The sequence below is a fragment of the Penicillium citrinum genome (assembly GCF_028827155.1).
Source record: "Penicillium citrinum strain IBT 23319 chromosome Unknown utg000001l:1.0-4955037.0:1.0-4956770.0, whole genome shotgun sequence".
NCBI lineage: Eukaryota > Fungi > Ascomycota > Eurotiomycetes > Eurotiales > Aspergillaceae > Penicillium > Penicillium citrinum.
In genome coordinates, this window is record NW_026622686.1 from 549,575 (window position 1) to 560,614 (window position 11,040).

Below are 11,040 nucleotides of genomic sequence, written 5' to 3' on the forward strand. Positions count from 1 at the left end.
CTGAGGCAGTCTCCTTATAACCCCTCTTGCACAGCACGTGATGAGCATTGTTTATAGGAGAAATAGTAAATGGAATTTGTAATTTATATTTTTTAAATACAAGTATTTTAAGATACTTGACCTTTATATGATAGTATGGCGCTGCTATAGTAATAATGTAGATCACGAGGAGAGCACAACGGATCTGCTTTATGAACAATACACTATTGTTCCATGTCCCCCTACACATGTCAGGTATTCCCGATCATTTGTAGTACTTAGAGATCCAAGTACAGACTATACTGCTAAGTATTCAATATTGACTCACATGACTTTGTGTAACGTACTGCCAAACAGCCCGTCGATTGCATCATCTACTACACCTAGGCATTCATTATCACCGTCATTTTCATCAAGCCTTGACCCAGATTTACAGTGTAATTTACGCGACTTCTTGAAGAAGGCAGCACAACATGGCACAAACAGACCACGGCGACCCTAAATTGCATAACCTTCAACCGCAGACTCACCTTCTACCCCTCCATAATAGTATTCCACCGGAACTAGAACCACGATTCGATCCCATCTATGTTGAATACTACAACAAATACAACGTCGGCCGCCTACATACTCACGAAATACCTATCGAAAAATACCGAAAGGATCCAATCCGCTATACTATTTCCTACGGCCGGGCTGAAGGTCCTGATATATTTCGTATTACCGAGCAAAAATGTCCCGTAAATGGTGGAGAAGTCACAATTCGAATCTTTGAGCCTGCGCCAAAAGTAGATGAAAATGGTTATTCGAAGGAAAGGGCTGCTTATCTTAATTTTCATGGGGGTGGGTGGGTATTTGGTGGATTACAGGTGGATCATGATTTCTGCAAAAGGATTGTTGATGGTTTAGATGGGGATTTGGTTGCCTTTGATGTTGATTATAGGTTGGCTCCTGAAAATAAATATCCAATTCCGGTGGATGATTGTTGGACGGCATTCAATTGGGTAAAGACCCCGCTATATCTATATAGTATATACGTCGGGTCGTCTAACCATGTCCTGGTGTATAGATTCGTGAATCAAAAGCAGAAGAGTTCAATCTTGATCTTGATCGTTTCGCTGTTGGTGGTGCCTCCGCAGGTGGTCATCTTGCAGCCGTTATCGCCCATCTCTGCCGTGACGCGAACATTCCCCTACGATTACAGATTCTGACTGTTCCAATATGTGATCTCCATAATGTTTTCACATCAGATGGTCAATTCGATCGCGACAATTGTCCGTACGAATCGTATCGGGAAATGGAATTTGCCCCGGCCCTTCCTGCAGCTCGTATGGCATACTTCCATCGAAATTTTCTAGGAGTTCCTCGACCACCACCTTCAACCGATGTAAGTTGGGATAGTTATATATATATATATATATATAACTCATACTATGGATAGAGTGGAAAAGCAACAATCTTGAAAAATCCAAGCTCACAAATCCACTTTTAGGACTGGAAAATGTCGCCTATGCTTGCTACGGATTTTCGAAATCTAGCGCCGGCCCTTGTATCAACGGCGGAACTAGATCCACTTCGTGATGAGGGTGAAGCTTATGCAGATAAATTGGAGACAGCCGGGACCCGAGTGGAACTTCATCGATATGCTGGTGCACCACATCTGATAGCTGGACTTGATGGGATCCTCCAGGGTGGACGGTTGTATAATTGTAGGGTGATTGCCGCATTGAGGAGGGAGGTTGGCAGTGCCAGTACTAGTAACTGAGTTGATATATATCTATATATCTATATATATCGACCACTATGACATTGTTTCGTTATTTATGATATCATTTTCATAAATTTAAATTGGTTGAATGTTGTCTCTTCCATCCAGGGATGAATGTATAAGAGGGCCGCTAGTGATCTTACAATACCATACCACCTAATCTTACCATACTGACCCTTAATCACCTAATTCAAAGTGCATCCCGGATCAGCGCGTATTATTTCATGTAATGCCGATACCGGGAAGTTTCGGCATTGCCAGCCGGAAGTTCTTCTCTTCAGCCCTTCTCGTCTTTCGACCAGGAAAAAAAAAGGGAGACTTGTTGTTTTCTTTCGATCTTCTCTGACGTTTGGCCATTGGGAATTAAAACTTGCCTTGTCGCATAGTTTCAGGCTTTCCCATCTTTTCTCTCTCCTTTTAATTACTTACATTTCTTATTTACACACGCCATGATGAATCCCACCACCTCCCGAGCCGCGGTGCGCTCCATGGCCAGCCTAACACATGCGACCAGAGCTGCCAACCCCGCAGCCCGCAATTTCCTGTCGGCTGCTGCTCGCGTTCCGATCACTCGTCGGTCTTTGAGCTCCAACTCTCGTCAGCTTGGCCAATTTCCCCGCCTTCAGTTCGTCAACAACAACAAGCGAGCTTTCAGCACAACTGTCAACATGGTAGGAAATGAAGTCATGCATCATACTTGATGTGTTTACGTCTTGTGTCCGAGTCTGAGTCCCATTAACATGCGCTGAATCTTAGTCTTCGGCTTCCCGTACCGAGAGTGATGCCTTTGGTGAGATCCAGGTGAGTGCAGTTGCGAGCTGTCCTACAATTGTTTCGTCGTGAAGCTAATGATCTTGGGTGATATAGGTCCCTGGAGACAAGTACTGGGGTGCTCAGACCCAACGGTAAGACGAACGAACCCATCGAATCGATTCACCAAGACGACATTGTATGATGCATGAGAATAGCAGACTGATCTGATGGATGGGAATTAATAGCTCCCTGGGCAACTTCGATATCAACCAACCCCAGGACCGCATGCCCGCCCCCGTCGTCAAGGCTTTCGGTATTCTCAAGGGTGCCGCCGCCACCGTCAACATGAAGTACGGTCTTGGTGAGTGAATACGATCTGGAGGCATACAAAACGCGGGGGAAACATTGGAGACTTGAATATCTAACATGCGCCAATTTCAAATATCATAGACCCCAAAATTGGTGCTGCTATTCAGCAGGCCGCCGCCGAGGTCGCTGAGGGTAAGCTGCTGGATCACTTCCCTCTGGTCGTCTGGCAGACCGGCTCTGGCACTCAGTCCAACATGAACTCCAACGAGGTCATTTCCAACCGTGCTATCGAGATTCTGGGTGGTACCATGGGCTCCAAGAAGCCCGTTCACCCTAACGACCACGTCAATATGTCGGCCTCCTCCAACGACTCCTTCCCCACTGTCATGCACATTGCCGCCGTGGTGGAGCTTGAGAACACTCTGCTGCCTTCGCTGCAGAAGCTGCGTGATGCTTTGCAGCAGAAGGTCGAGAAGTTCGAGCACCTGATTAAGATTGGCCGTACCCACTTGCAGGATGCCACCCCTCTCACTCTGGGCCAGGAGTTCTCCGGTTACGTCGCCCAGCTGGACCGCAACATTGAGCGTGTCCAGGCTAGCATCCCCCACCTGCGCTTCCTTGCTCAGGGTGGTACTGCCGTCGGTACCGGTCTGAACACCTTCAAGGGTTTCGATGAGGCTGTCGCTGCTGAGATCAGCAAGATGACCGGCACCGAGTTCAAGACCGCCCCCAACAAGTTCGAGGTCCTGGCTGCCCACGACTCTATCGTTGAGGCTTCCGGTTCTCTGAACACCTTGGCTGGCTCTTTGTTCAAGATTGCCCAAGATGTCCGTTACCTTGGTTCCGGTCCCCGTTGTGGTCTGGGCGAGCTGATTCTGCCCGAGAATGAGCCTGGATCTTCCATCATGCCCGGAAAGGTCAACCCTACTCAGTGCGAGTCCCTTACCATGGTCTGCTCCCAGGTGATGGGTAACCACGTTGCTGCCACCATTGGTGGTATGAACGGTCAGTTCGAGCTGAACGTCTTCAAGCCCGTCATGATCAGCAACCTTCTCCACAGCATTCGCATTCTCTCCGATGGCATGAACAGCTTCCGTTCCCACTTGGTTGAGGGACTCGAGGCTAACGAGACCCGCATTAACTCCCTTCTTCACGAGAGGTATGTCCCCCTCCCCGCTCCCACTAGGGTATATCCCTTGCGCTATAATGACAAGTTTCTAACTCAATTGATTTAGTCTGATGCTCGTGACCTGCCTGAACCCTGTCATTGGCTACGACATGGCCTCCAAGGTGGCCAAGAACGCCCACAAGAAGGGACTGACTCTGAAGGAGTCTGCTATGGAGCTTAAGGCTCTGAGCTCGGAGGAGTTCGACCAGTATGTGCGCCCTGAGCTGATGCTGGCTCCTAAGGAGCACAAATAAGTGAAATGGCAGAAATGTCGTTCTGTACGCAAAGATAGATAAATACCCATTGGGTCTGTATACTGAATAAATTTTGTATTGCGTTATTGAGTATCCCAATAAGCCTAGTAAATTTTGAAGTAGATACCTATCTACTTGGCATACTATATATCAGCCGTACTATACCCCAGTATATCTACCTATCACAACAGAGCTGTTGTGAACCTACCTAGGTTCCTTGGAAGCTCTTCCAATGGAGGTTTCAATTCATTGAAATATACCTATATAGGTATATATGGATCCATCCATATGGATATATATATATATCTCTCTCAATGATAGACTAGCCCTAGTCTACCAAAAGGTACATCTTCTGCTTGCCTTACTCCAAGTTATTAAATAGTTCAGCTCTTCATGCTGTAAATTAATAATCAATCTAACTGAATCTATACTAGATATAGTAGATCAATGCTGAGATTATCAAATTACAAAAATAGACGACTCTGTCTAAAAAATGAAGATAAAAATAAAAACCCGACTAAACCCAAACAGTCCAAGTCCCCCCTGGATGTCTCGGCGAAACCGTGGATTGGTCAATCTTGGCCTTGTTGACCGAAGATTCTCAGCTCAACTTCATCTCCTTTCTCTAGTCTTCTTCTTCTCTTCCCTCGTTTCAATTTTCCTTCTCTACTCCATACCCAGTTCAAATTGAAGTGTCCAATTCTTTATTGCTACCAACACTTCCACCATCAACATCACCGATCTGCACTAGTAAACCCCGCCAACCAAATTCGCCCCTCCAATCATCCCGCAATATCCCCTTTCATCCAATTCCAGACATCAAACCAAATCACACCCACCCGAGTGTTAGGAACTCTTACTCCGTACAAAGATCTCATCTCGTCAATTCACACCATTCACACTATGACCGCCCCAACCACCACCACAACAACCACTCTCCCCTCAAAGCCAACAATGACATCCCTCGAATCCACAGACGGCCCTCTCTTCCCAGCATCTCTCATCTCCCCCGAAGTCATCGCCTCCCTTCCAACAGACTACACCATCCGACCACTCCGTCGCTCAGACTTCAAGCGCGGCTACCTCGATGTCCTGCGTGTTCTGACAACCGTTGGCGAAATCAGTGAGGAGCAGTGGGATCAACGATTTGACTGGATTGCTTCTCGTAATGATGAGTATTACATGCTTGTTGTGTGTGATGGCGAAGACCGTGTCGTTGGAACGGGTAGTTTGATTGTCGAGCGGAAATTTATTCATTCCCTTGGTCTTGTTGGTCATATTGAGGATATTGCTGTTGAAAAGGGTCAGCAGGGGAAGAAACTTGGTTTGAGAATCATTCAGGCTTTGGATTATGTTGCTGCTCAGGTTGGTTGTTATAAGGTATGTTTTCTTGCGCTTTTGATGCTCTTTCTCCCTCCCTTGTTTTTGACACTTTTGCTGATTCCCTTCAGAGTATCCTTGATTGCTCCGAGGTCAATGAGGGTTTCTACATTAAGTGCGGTTTCAAGCGCGCTGGTCTCGAAATGGCTCACTACTACTGAGTATTGCCAATCATCAGCCTTTAACGGGTCTCCATCTGATCTGCTTCCCTCGTCCGGGATTCTGACCCGGAACGCGCGAATGGCGTTTAGAGCATTTCTTTTTTAGTCTGGTACCTTCGATTTAGGTCTGCTTTCCAGCATTCTGCCTACAAAGTCGTGCCATACACGTGAACACAAATTCCGCAGATCTCTCGGTTCCACATTTTGCTAGACAAATATATGCGTCTGGAGTGGGTGTGGTACTTAAATCAGTGAGACGGTGATGGGGGTACGGGATCAAGATTTCGGAGAAATCAAATTGTCGCGTACCCTGATGGTTCTGTTCTGTTCTGCGTCATAGATTCTTGAACTTCTGCATGGTGTGAATATTTCGGGCGTCAGATGTTTTTGCTTGTGTTTGTAGGACAGATCATGGCGTTGGTCTGATGGACAGGACAGTATTAGATGGTAGAGTGCCGGATAAGAGTTGCTATTAGGTCTGGAATGAGATTCAATACTATCCCAGGTAAACCTCATGATACTTGTGACATTGGCTGGCGTACAGATTGCATTAGGTCAAATATAGCCCGGAGTATAGAACCTTGGAATTAATGTTGATACTCAGCTCATCATAATTTCAAGGATTGGGATTCAACTTTGACTAACACCTGTTAGTATTAGACTACCTCTCGATTGTAAGCGATTGCTCATTGTGTATGTCCTCGAATAGTACTATATAGAATGTAACCTAGTAGTAGTAGTAGTAGTACATAAGGGGACAATGTATCACCGGATGTACTTATAGCTGAGCCTCAACTCTAAGTTTACAACTACAATATTACACAGTATAATCTTGAGTGCTTTAAACTCGCCCGTATGCATTACTAGTCGATCATAATGCCATCAGACGGAGATATCGATTGTGGTGGAGTGCGATTGAGGTTCTGCGAGGGCTGCTTGCGTAGGGTAATATTTTAAAAGAGGTTCCTTTGTTCCCATTTTTGACATTGCATTTATAGTGCATAAAAAAGATGTTTCAGAAACAAGGTGTTGGGATTGGTCTAAATAAACCAACCCTCAACTAAACAGGTACTGTACTCCGGTCTCCAGTGCCCGCAAGTTCTTCAATCATATCCGGCAACCCTTCAACCACGGAAGAAAAACAACACCCCGATATCCCCCAAGTCTGTTCCGCCTGAAAAAACCGTAAAACTTTTCTCTTTTTATGTTAAAGAAAAGATTTAGCGGGACTTGGCAGCGACCTTAGGGGCAGAGCCCTTGGAGCCCTGCTTGCTCTGGATGCGGGCAGCACCACCCTTGGCGGCGGAGGCGGCGTTCTTGGCCTTGTCAGCCTTCTTGGAGGCAGCAGAGGCGGCCTTCTTCTCCTTGGCCTCCTTGATGGCCTGCTTGCGGGCGGCCTCACGGGCCTCAGGGCGCTGGGAGCGGCGCTCCTTGATAGCCTCAAGGGAAGCACCGACGATAGCACGCTGGGACTTCACGACACGGCGGGTACGCTTCTTGGCAACCTCCTATATACCATCAAGATTCCTGGTCAGTAATTGTTCCTGGGTGGTTTAAATAGATATTTCGCGATGTGGTGTATGGTGAATGTGGATGATGAATTTCCTCCTCTTGCTCTCGTATTTTTTTTTTTCAAATGTCGAAGGTCGAATATGTCATGTCGATAGATGTTGATATATCTTGTACACAAGATGTATGTTGGTTGCCTCGACTTTGTTTTCGTTGAATCCTTCACAGACCCTTCCATATCCACATATACACCACATCTCGAAATGTCCGGGTGGGGGGATTTGGTGATGACCGACCTCAGAGATACCCTTCTTGTGCTGGCGACGGTAGAGAACGGTCCAAGCAATGCGACGGGGGTTCTTGCGCTGAAGGAAGAGCGACTCGGACTTGCCGTTCTGGAAGCGGAAGATCTTGGAGTCCCCGCGGACGTAGATCTTACCCTACAATACCGAAAAAGATGATATTAGCAAGACCGAATTATATTGTGAAATGTAGGTCATTTTGTGCGCAGCGGATAACGGGGAGTTGGCGATCGTGGAAAAGCGGTTCCAAAAAAACGAGGGTGTATGTGATTCTGTCGCTGGTCGTGAAGTCGTTGAATGCCGTTGAATTTCGCACAGATTCGTCCTCTCCCCTCGATATCCTCCCAGCACAAAATTTCCAAGGGTGTAATAAACGCACCTTGCCAGGGTAGATCTTCTGGCCGCTGAAAGCGTCGTCGTAGGTACGCATCTTGACGGGGTATCGGTTGGCGTTGGGGTGATGGTCGAAATTCGGAATCGCGGATAACTCGTTGCTGGGGCCCAATTGTGGTGCGCCTCGCTAAATGAGATCACGTGTCGCACTCTGCCCTTTGCGGATGTCCAGTCACGTGAAAAGCGATGTCATCTTGAATATATGACTAGTCCAGATCAGGCTTAGTCTGCTGGAAGTATACAAAAAACATTTTGTTTCCATGGAAGTCAACAGATGGTAACCATCAGTAGCAATTGAGAAGATGATTCAGATAGAAGTTCTAATTTTCCACTTCACTTCCCCTGAGCACACAATATCTACCAATAATCACGCTAAATCAACTTTACTATCTTCTCAACTATGGCTTCTTTGGAAACAACAATAGCTGTGGCTGTTAGCCTGTTCATATTATGTGTCGTGACACCACTTATTGTCGCAATCCTGCTCACCCTACCTTCAAATCCTCCTCTCATCCATAAATAACTGTCTACTATGTCTTCCAAGGATATTTCAGAGACGGAGATGTTACAAAATGTCTGATGTGGGTTATCGTTTTCGCCGGATGATCAGCAACTTGGAGAATAAATTCTTTGATTGTACTTCAAAGCATGCAGGTCAGGGCTACCGTTTTCGATTACTGTAATCAAGTCAGACACTAGCTAGACTACGATTCAAATGCAAAGTGTTGAAAGATACTCAAGAAAGCAAACAAGAATGTCAATAATGCATATGATAGTACACGTAGAAGAGTGTACTCGCTATTCTACATAGTAACTAAACTGTAGACCAATGCAGGAAAATCTGGAATTAGTCAGTCTGTTGGACATACAAACAACCTTTTTCAGTCATTGTATTATCTCCTTGTCACTTTCAACCCGTCTCGTGCACTAGAGTCTAACGATGGCTCTCTACAGCCATCAAAACCAAATGTTTGGTTGTATTGTTGAGGATAACCATGTTGTCCCATAGCAAAAAGAGAAAAGTCTTGTTATCACATCTGGTACTAAGCTCTTACAGTCATGTCATTGCAATCCTTGTCGAAGGAGTAGTTGTGTGAATACAACTCTCGTGCTGAAGGAGTGTGAGGGATTTGAATGACGTTGGTAAGGCTAACGTGAACAACATAATCGTGAAAAGGTTGAACCTTAGCCATACATTTGGCGTCCACATCCAGTTCAATGATGTCTGCGATCAACTTTCTCTCGAGAAGATGGCTCAAGTAATAGTTGCAAGGGTCTGCTCTTCTAGGCCAACAGGGCCTTGATTATGCTTCAGTGTATCGCTATGCACAATGTTTCACAAGTAACAAAAATAAAATGTGATTGGATTCCAGGCGAAAGTTTCCAAAACCCCAGCGATATTAACAATATTTTCTGGAAATTGTTTCAGGGAGATCTTAAAACTTGCTCAATACCTAAATGAGGTTATAGGGTAATCCCTCTTGTTACTGACGTTACGCTCTCCTACAACTCCCAAGGGCTGAAGCTTAAGCCCGTGATGAATTGCTCGTGCAATGGCGCGGGATCAGTCTTGTAACTGTGTTGCTACATACTTGAACCTATAGGGCTGGTGGTGCTATTTTGCTCCTCTAGCGCACTAGTATTCCATTTGCTGATATCTCTACAGTAGACGGTATCATCTATTTTCTCGATGCATCACATACTAATATATTCGCTCTACAAGAGTATGGGATATACTCTTGTGGAGCTATCACCTTATCGTTTAGATGAGACGCAGCAACAACTATCATGAAATAAGACGTTGAAGGCTTCCGCTCAATGTCTTGATTCGAAGAGCAATGGATAAAGTAATTGTATAGAGCATATCACAGAAGAAGATGGCTGCAATGAAACTCCAGTCAACGCATTGGATTCTATGCAACGCCTTCTGAAAGAAGTAATCAAAATTCAAATATGATAATGGCACCAGCCATGTTTCTTGTGCCCGAATGATCAAGTCCTCACTAACAATCAGGACCTTGGTATCTTGCCCTTGCTAGGAACATACCCCTTCCTCTTATTCTTTTTTCATGGTCACATCATAGTTTGCCGTACTCAGGTCATTGCATGAGTACGAGTCCACTCCTTCGCTGTCTGGATAGCTGCGGGCTCATCGTCCTTCCACCGCTGAGCAACGTCGTTGGCAAGGGGATCGTCGGGGTTTGGAGCACCGAGAAGAGCCTGAATTGAGAGCAGGATTGTGCGGATTTGAAGGGCCGGAGACCAGTTATCTGGATGGTAGTTAGGATCTGGCGAGAGCGATATCCCCATTGACTCTTGTACTTACTCTTCAGAACATCCAAACAGATTCGACCCAAACGATCAATATTGGGATGATAGATCTTGGTAAGGAATCGGATCTTTGGCGGGGTCATAGGATAATCATCGGGGAGGAAGAGCTCGAGACGGAAGATTCCACCTATAAGAATCGAGATTAGTTACCATACTAGAATATAGGAGTGCGAGAGTGGGCGTGAGCGAAAGATAAAAGATATTTACCTTCATATGGAGACTGAGCTGGGCCGTGAATAGAGACATCGAAGTATCGCAGATTATCCTCGTGAGGAACCGCGTTGATGCCGGGAACACTTTATTGCCAAAAGAAAAAAGCTCGTCAGCAACCGATAATCGTCAGAAATGGACAGGTAATGTCGTACGGCTCGGCCATCAGGCGTTCTGTTTCTTTAATAATCCGCTTGGGCAACGCCATGTCGAATGCTTATCGCCAGTGGGCAAATGGTATAAAAACTGGAAATACGGTCAAAGTAGATTCACGAAGAACAAACACTCCAGGCTTCGGAAATATGAAAGAGAGATATCCGGCAAGCAACAACCAAAAAGGTAAATCAACAAGCAGAAAGACGTCAACGTCGCGGAGGGGCACTCGCGGGGCTTTGCCGGAAGGTCACATGCAGCACCGCCACAACAAATCAGCCACAGCCGTTTCTCCGCGTTATCAACTCCAACTCCAACTCCAACTGCAATTCTGGAGGCACGCGAGGTCCAATCTTGATGATCCTCACTT

General features: G+C 45.9%; 5 protein-coding genes across 5 annotated transcripts; 3 read left to right on the forward strand and 2 right to left on the reverse strand.

The window, feature by feature from the left end:
• Positions 1-452: 452 nt before the first annotated feature.
• On the forward strand, positions 453-1,744 carry N7469_000216 (alpha/beta hydrolase; the record flags this gene model as incomplete). Its single annotated transcript, XM_056639136.1, has 3 exons — positions 453-983; positions 1,049-1,366; positions 1,472-1,744. The coding sequence occupies 3 exons, from the start codon at positions 453-455 to the stop codon at positions 1,742-1,744; spliced, it is 1,122 nt and encodes a 373-aa protein (XP_056504893.1).
• Positions 1,745-2,199: 455 nt separating this feature from the next.
• N7469_000217 (class II fumarate hydratase) lies at positions 2,200-4,248 on the forward strand (the record flags this gene model as incomplete). Its single annotated transcript, XM_056639137.1, has 6 exons — positions 2,200-2,418; positions 2,504-2,548; positions 2,615-2,652; positions 2,746-2,861; positions 2,951-3,968; positions 4,045-4,248. The coding sequence occupies 6 exons, from the start codon at positions 2,200-2,202 to the stop codon at positions 4,229-4,231; spliced, it is 1,623 nt and encodes a 540-aa protein (XP_056504894.1). The 3' UTR covers positions 4,232-4,248.
• Positions 4,249-5,134: 886 nt separating this feature from the next.
• Positions 5,135-5,772, forward strand: gup1 (glucosamine 6-phosphate N-acetyltransferase; the record flags this gene model as incomplete). Its single annotated transcript, XM_056639138.1, has 2 exons — positions 5,135-5,611; positions 5,683-5,772. 2 exons carry the CDS (start codon positions 5,135-5,137, stop codon positions 5,770-5,772), a joined length of 567 nt encoding a protein of 188 aa, XP_056504895.1.
• Positions 5,773-6,992: 1,220 nt separating this feature from the next.
• N7469_000219 (60S ribosomal protein eL24) lies at positions 6,993-8,013 on the reverse strand (the record flags this gene model as incomplete). Its single annotated transcript, XM_056639139.1, has 3 exons — positions 6,993-7,280; positions 7,578-7,721; positions 7,963-8,013. 3 exons carry the CDS (start codon positions 8,011-8,013, stop codon positions 6,993-6,995), a joined length of 483 nt encoding a protein of 160 aa, XP_056504896.1.
• Positions 8,014-10,070: 2,057 nt separating this feature from the next.
• On the reverse strand, positions 10,071-10,725 carry N7469_000220 (E2 ubiquitin-conjugating protein UBC13; the record flags this gene model as incomplete). The annotated part of the gene is made up of 4 exons (XM_056639140.1): positions 10,071-10,246; positions 10,303-10,434; positions 10,515-10,603; positions 10,673-10,725. The coding sequence occupies 4 exons, from the start codon at positions 10,723-10,725 to the stop codon at positions 10,071-10,073; spliced, it is 450 nt and encodes a 149-aa protein (XP_056504897.1).
• Positions 10,726-11,040: the final 315 nt, after the last annotated feature.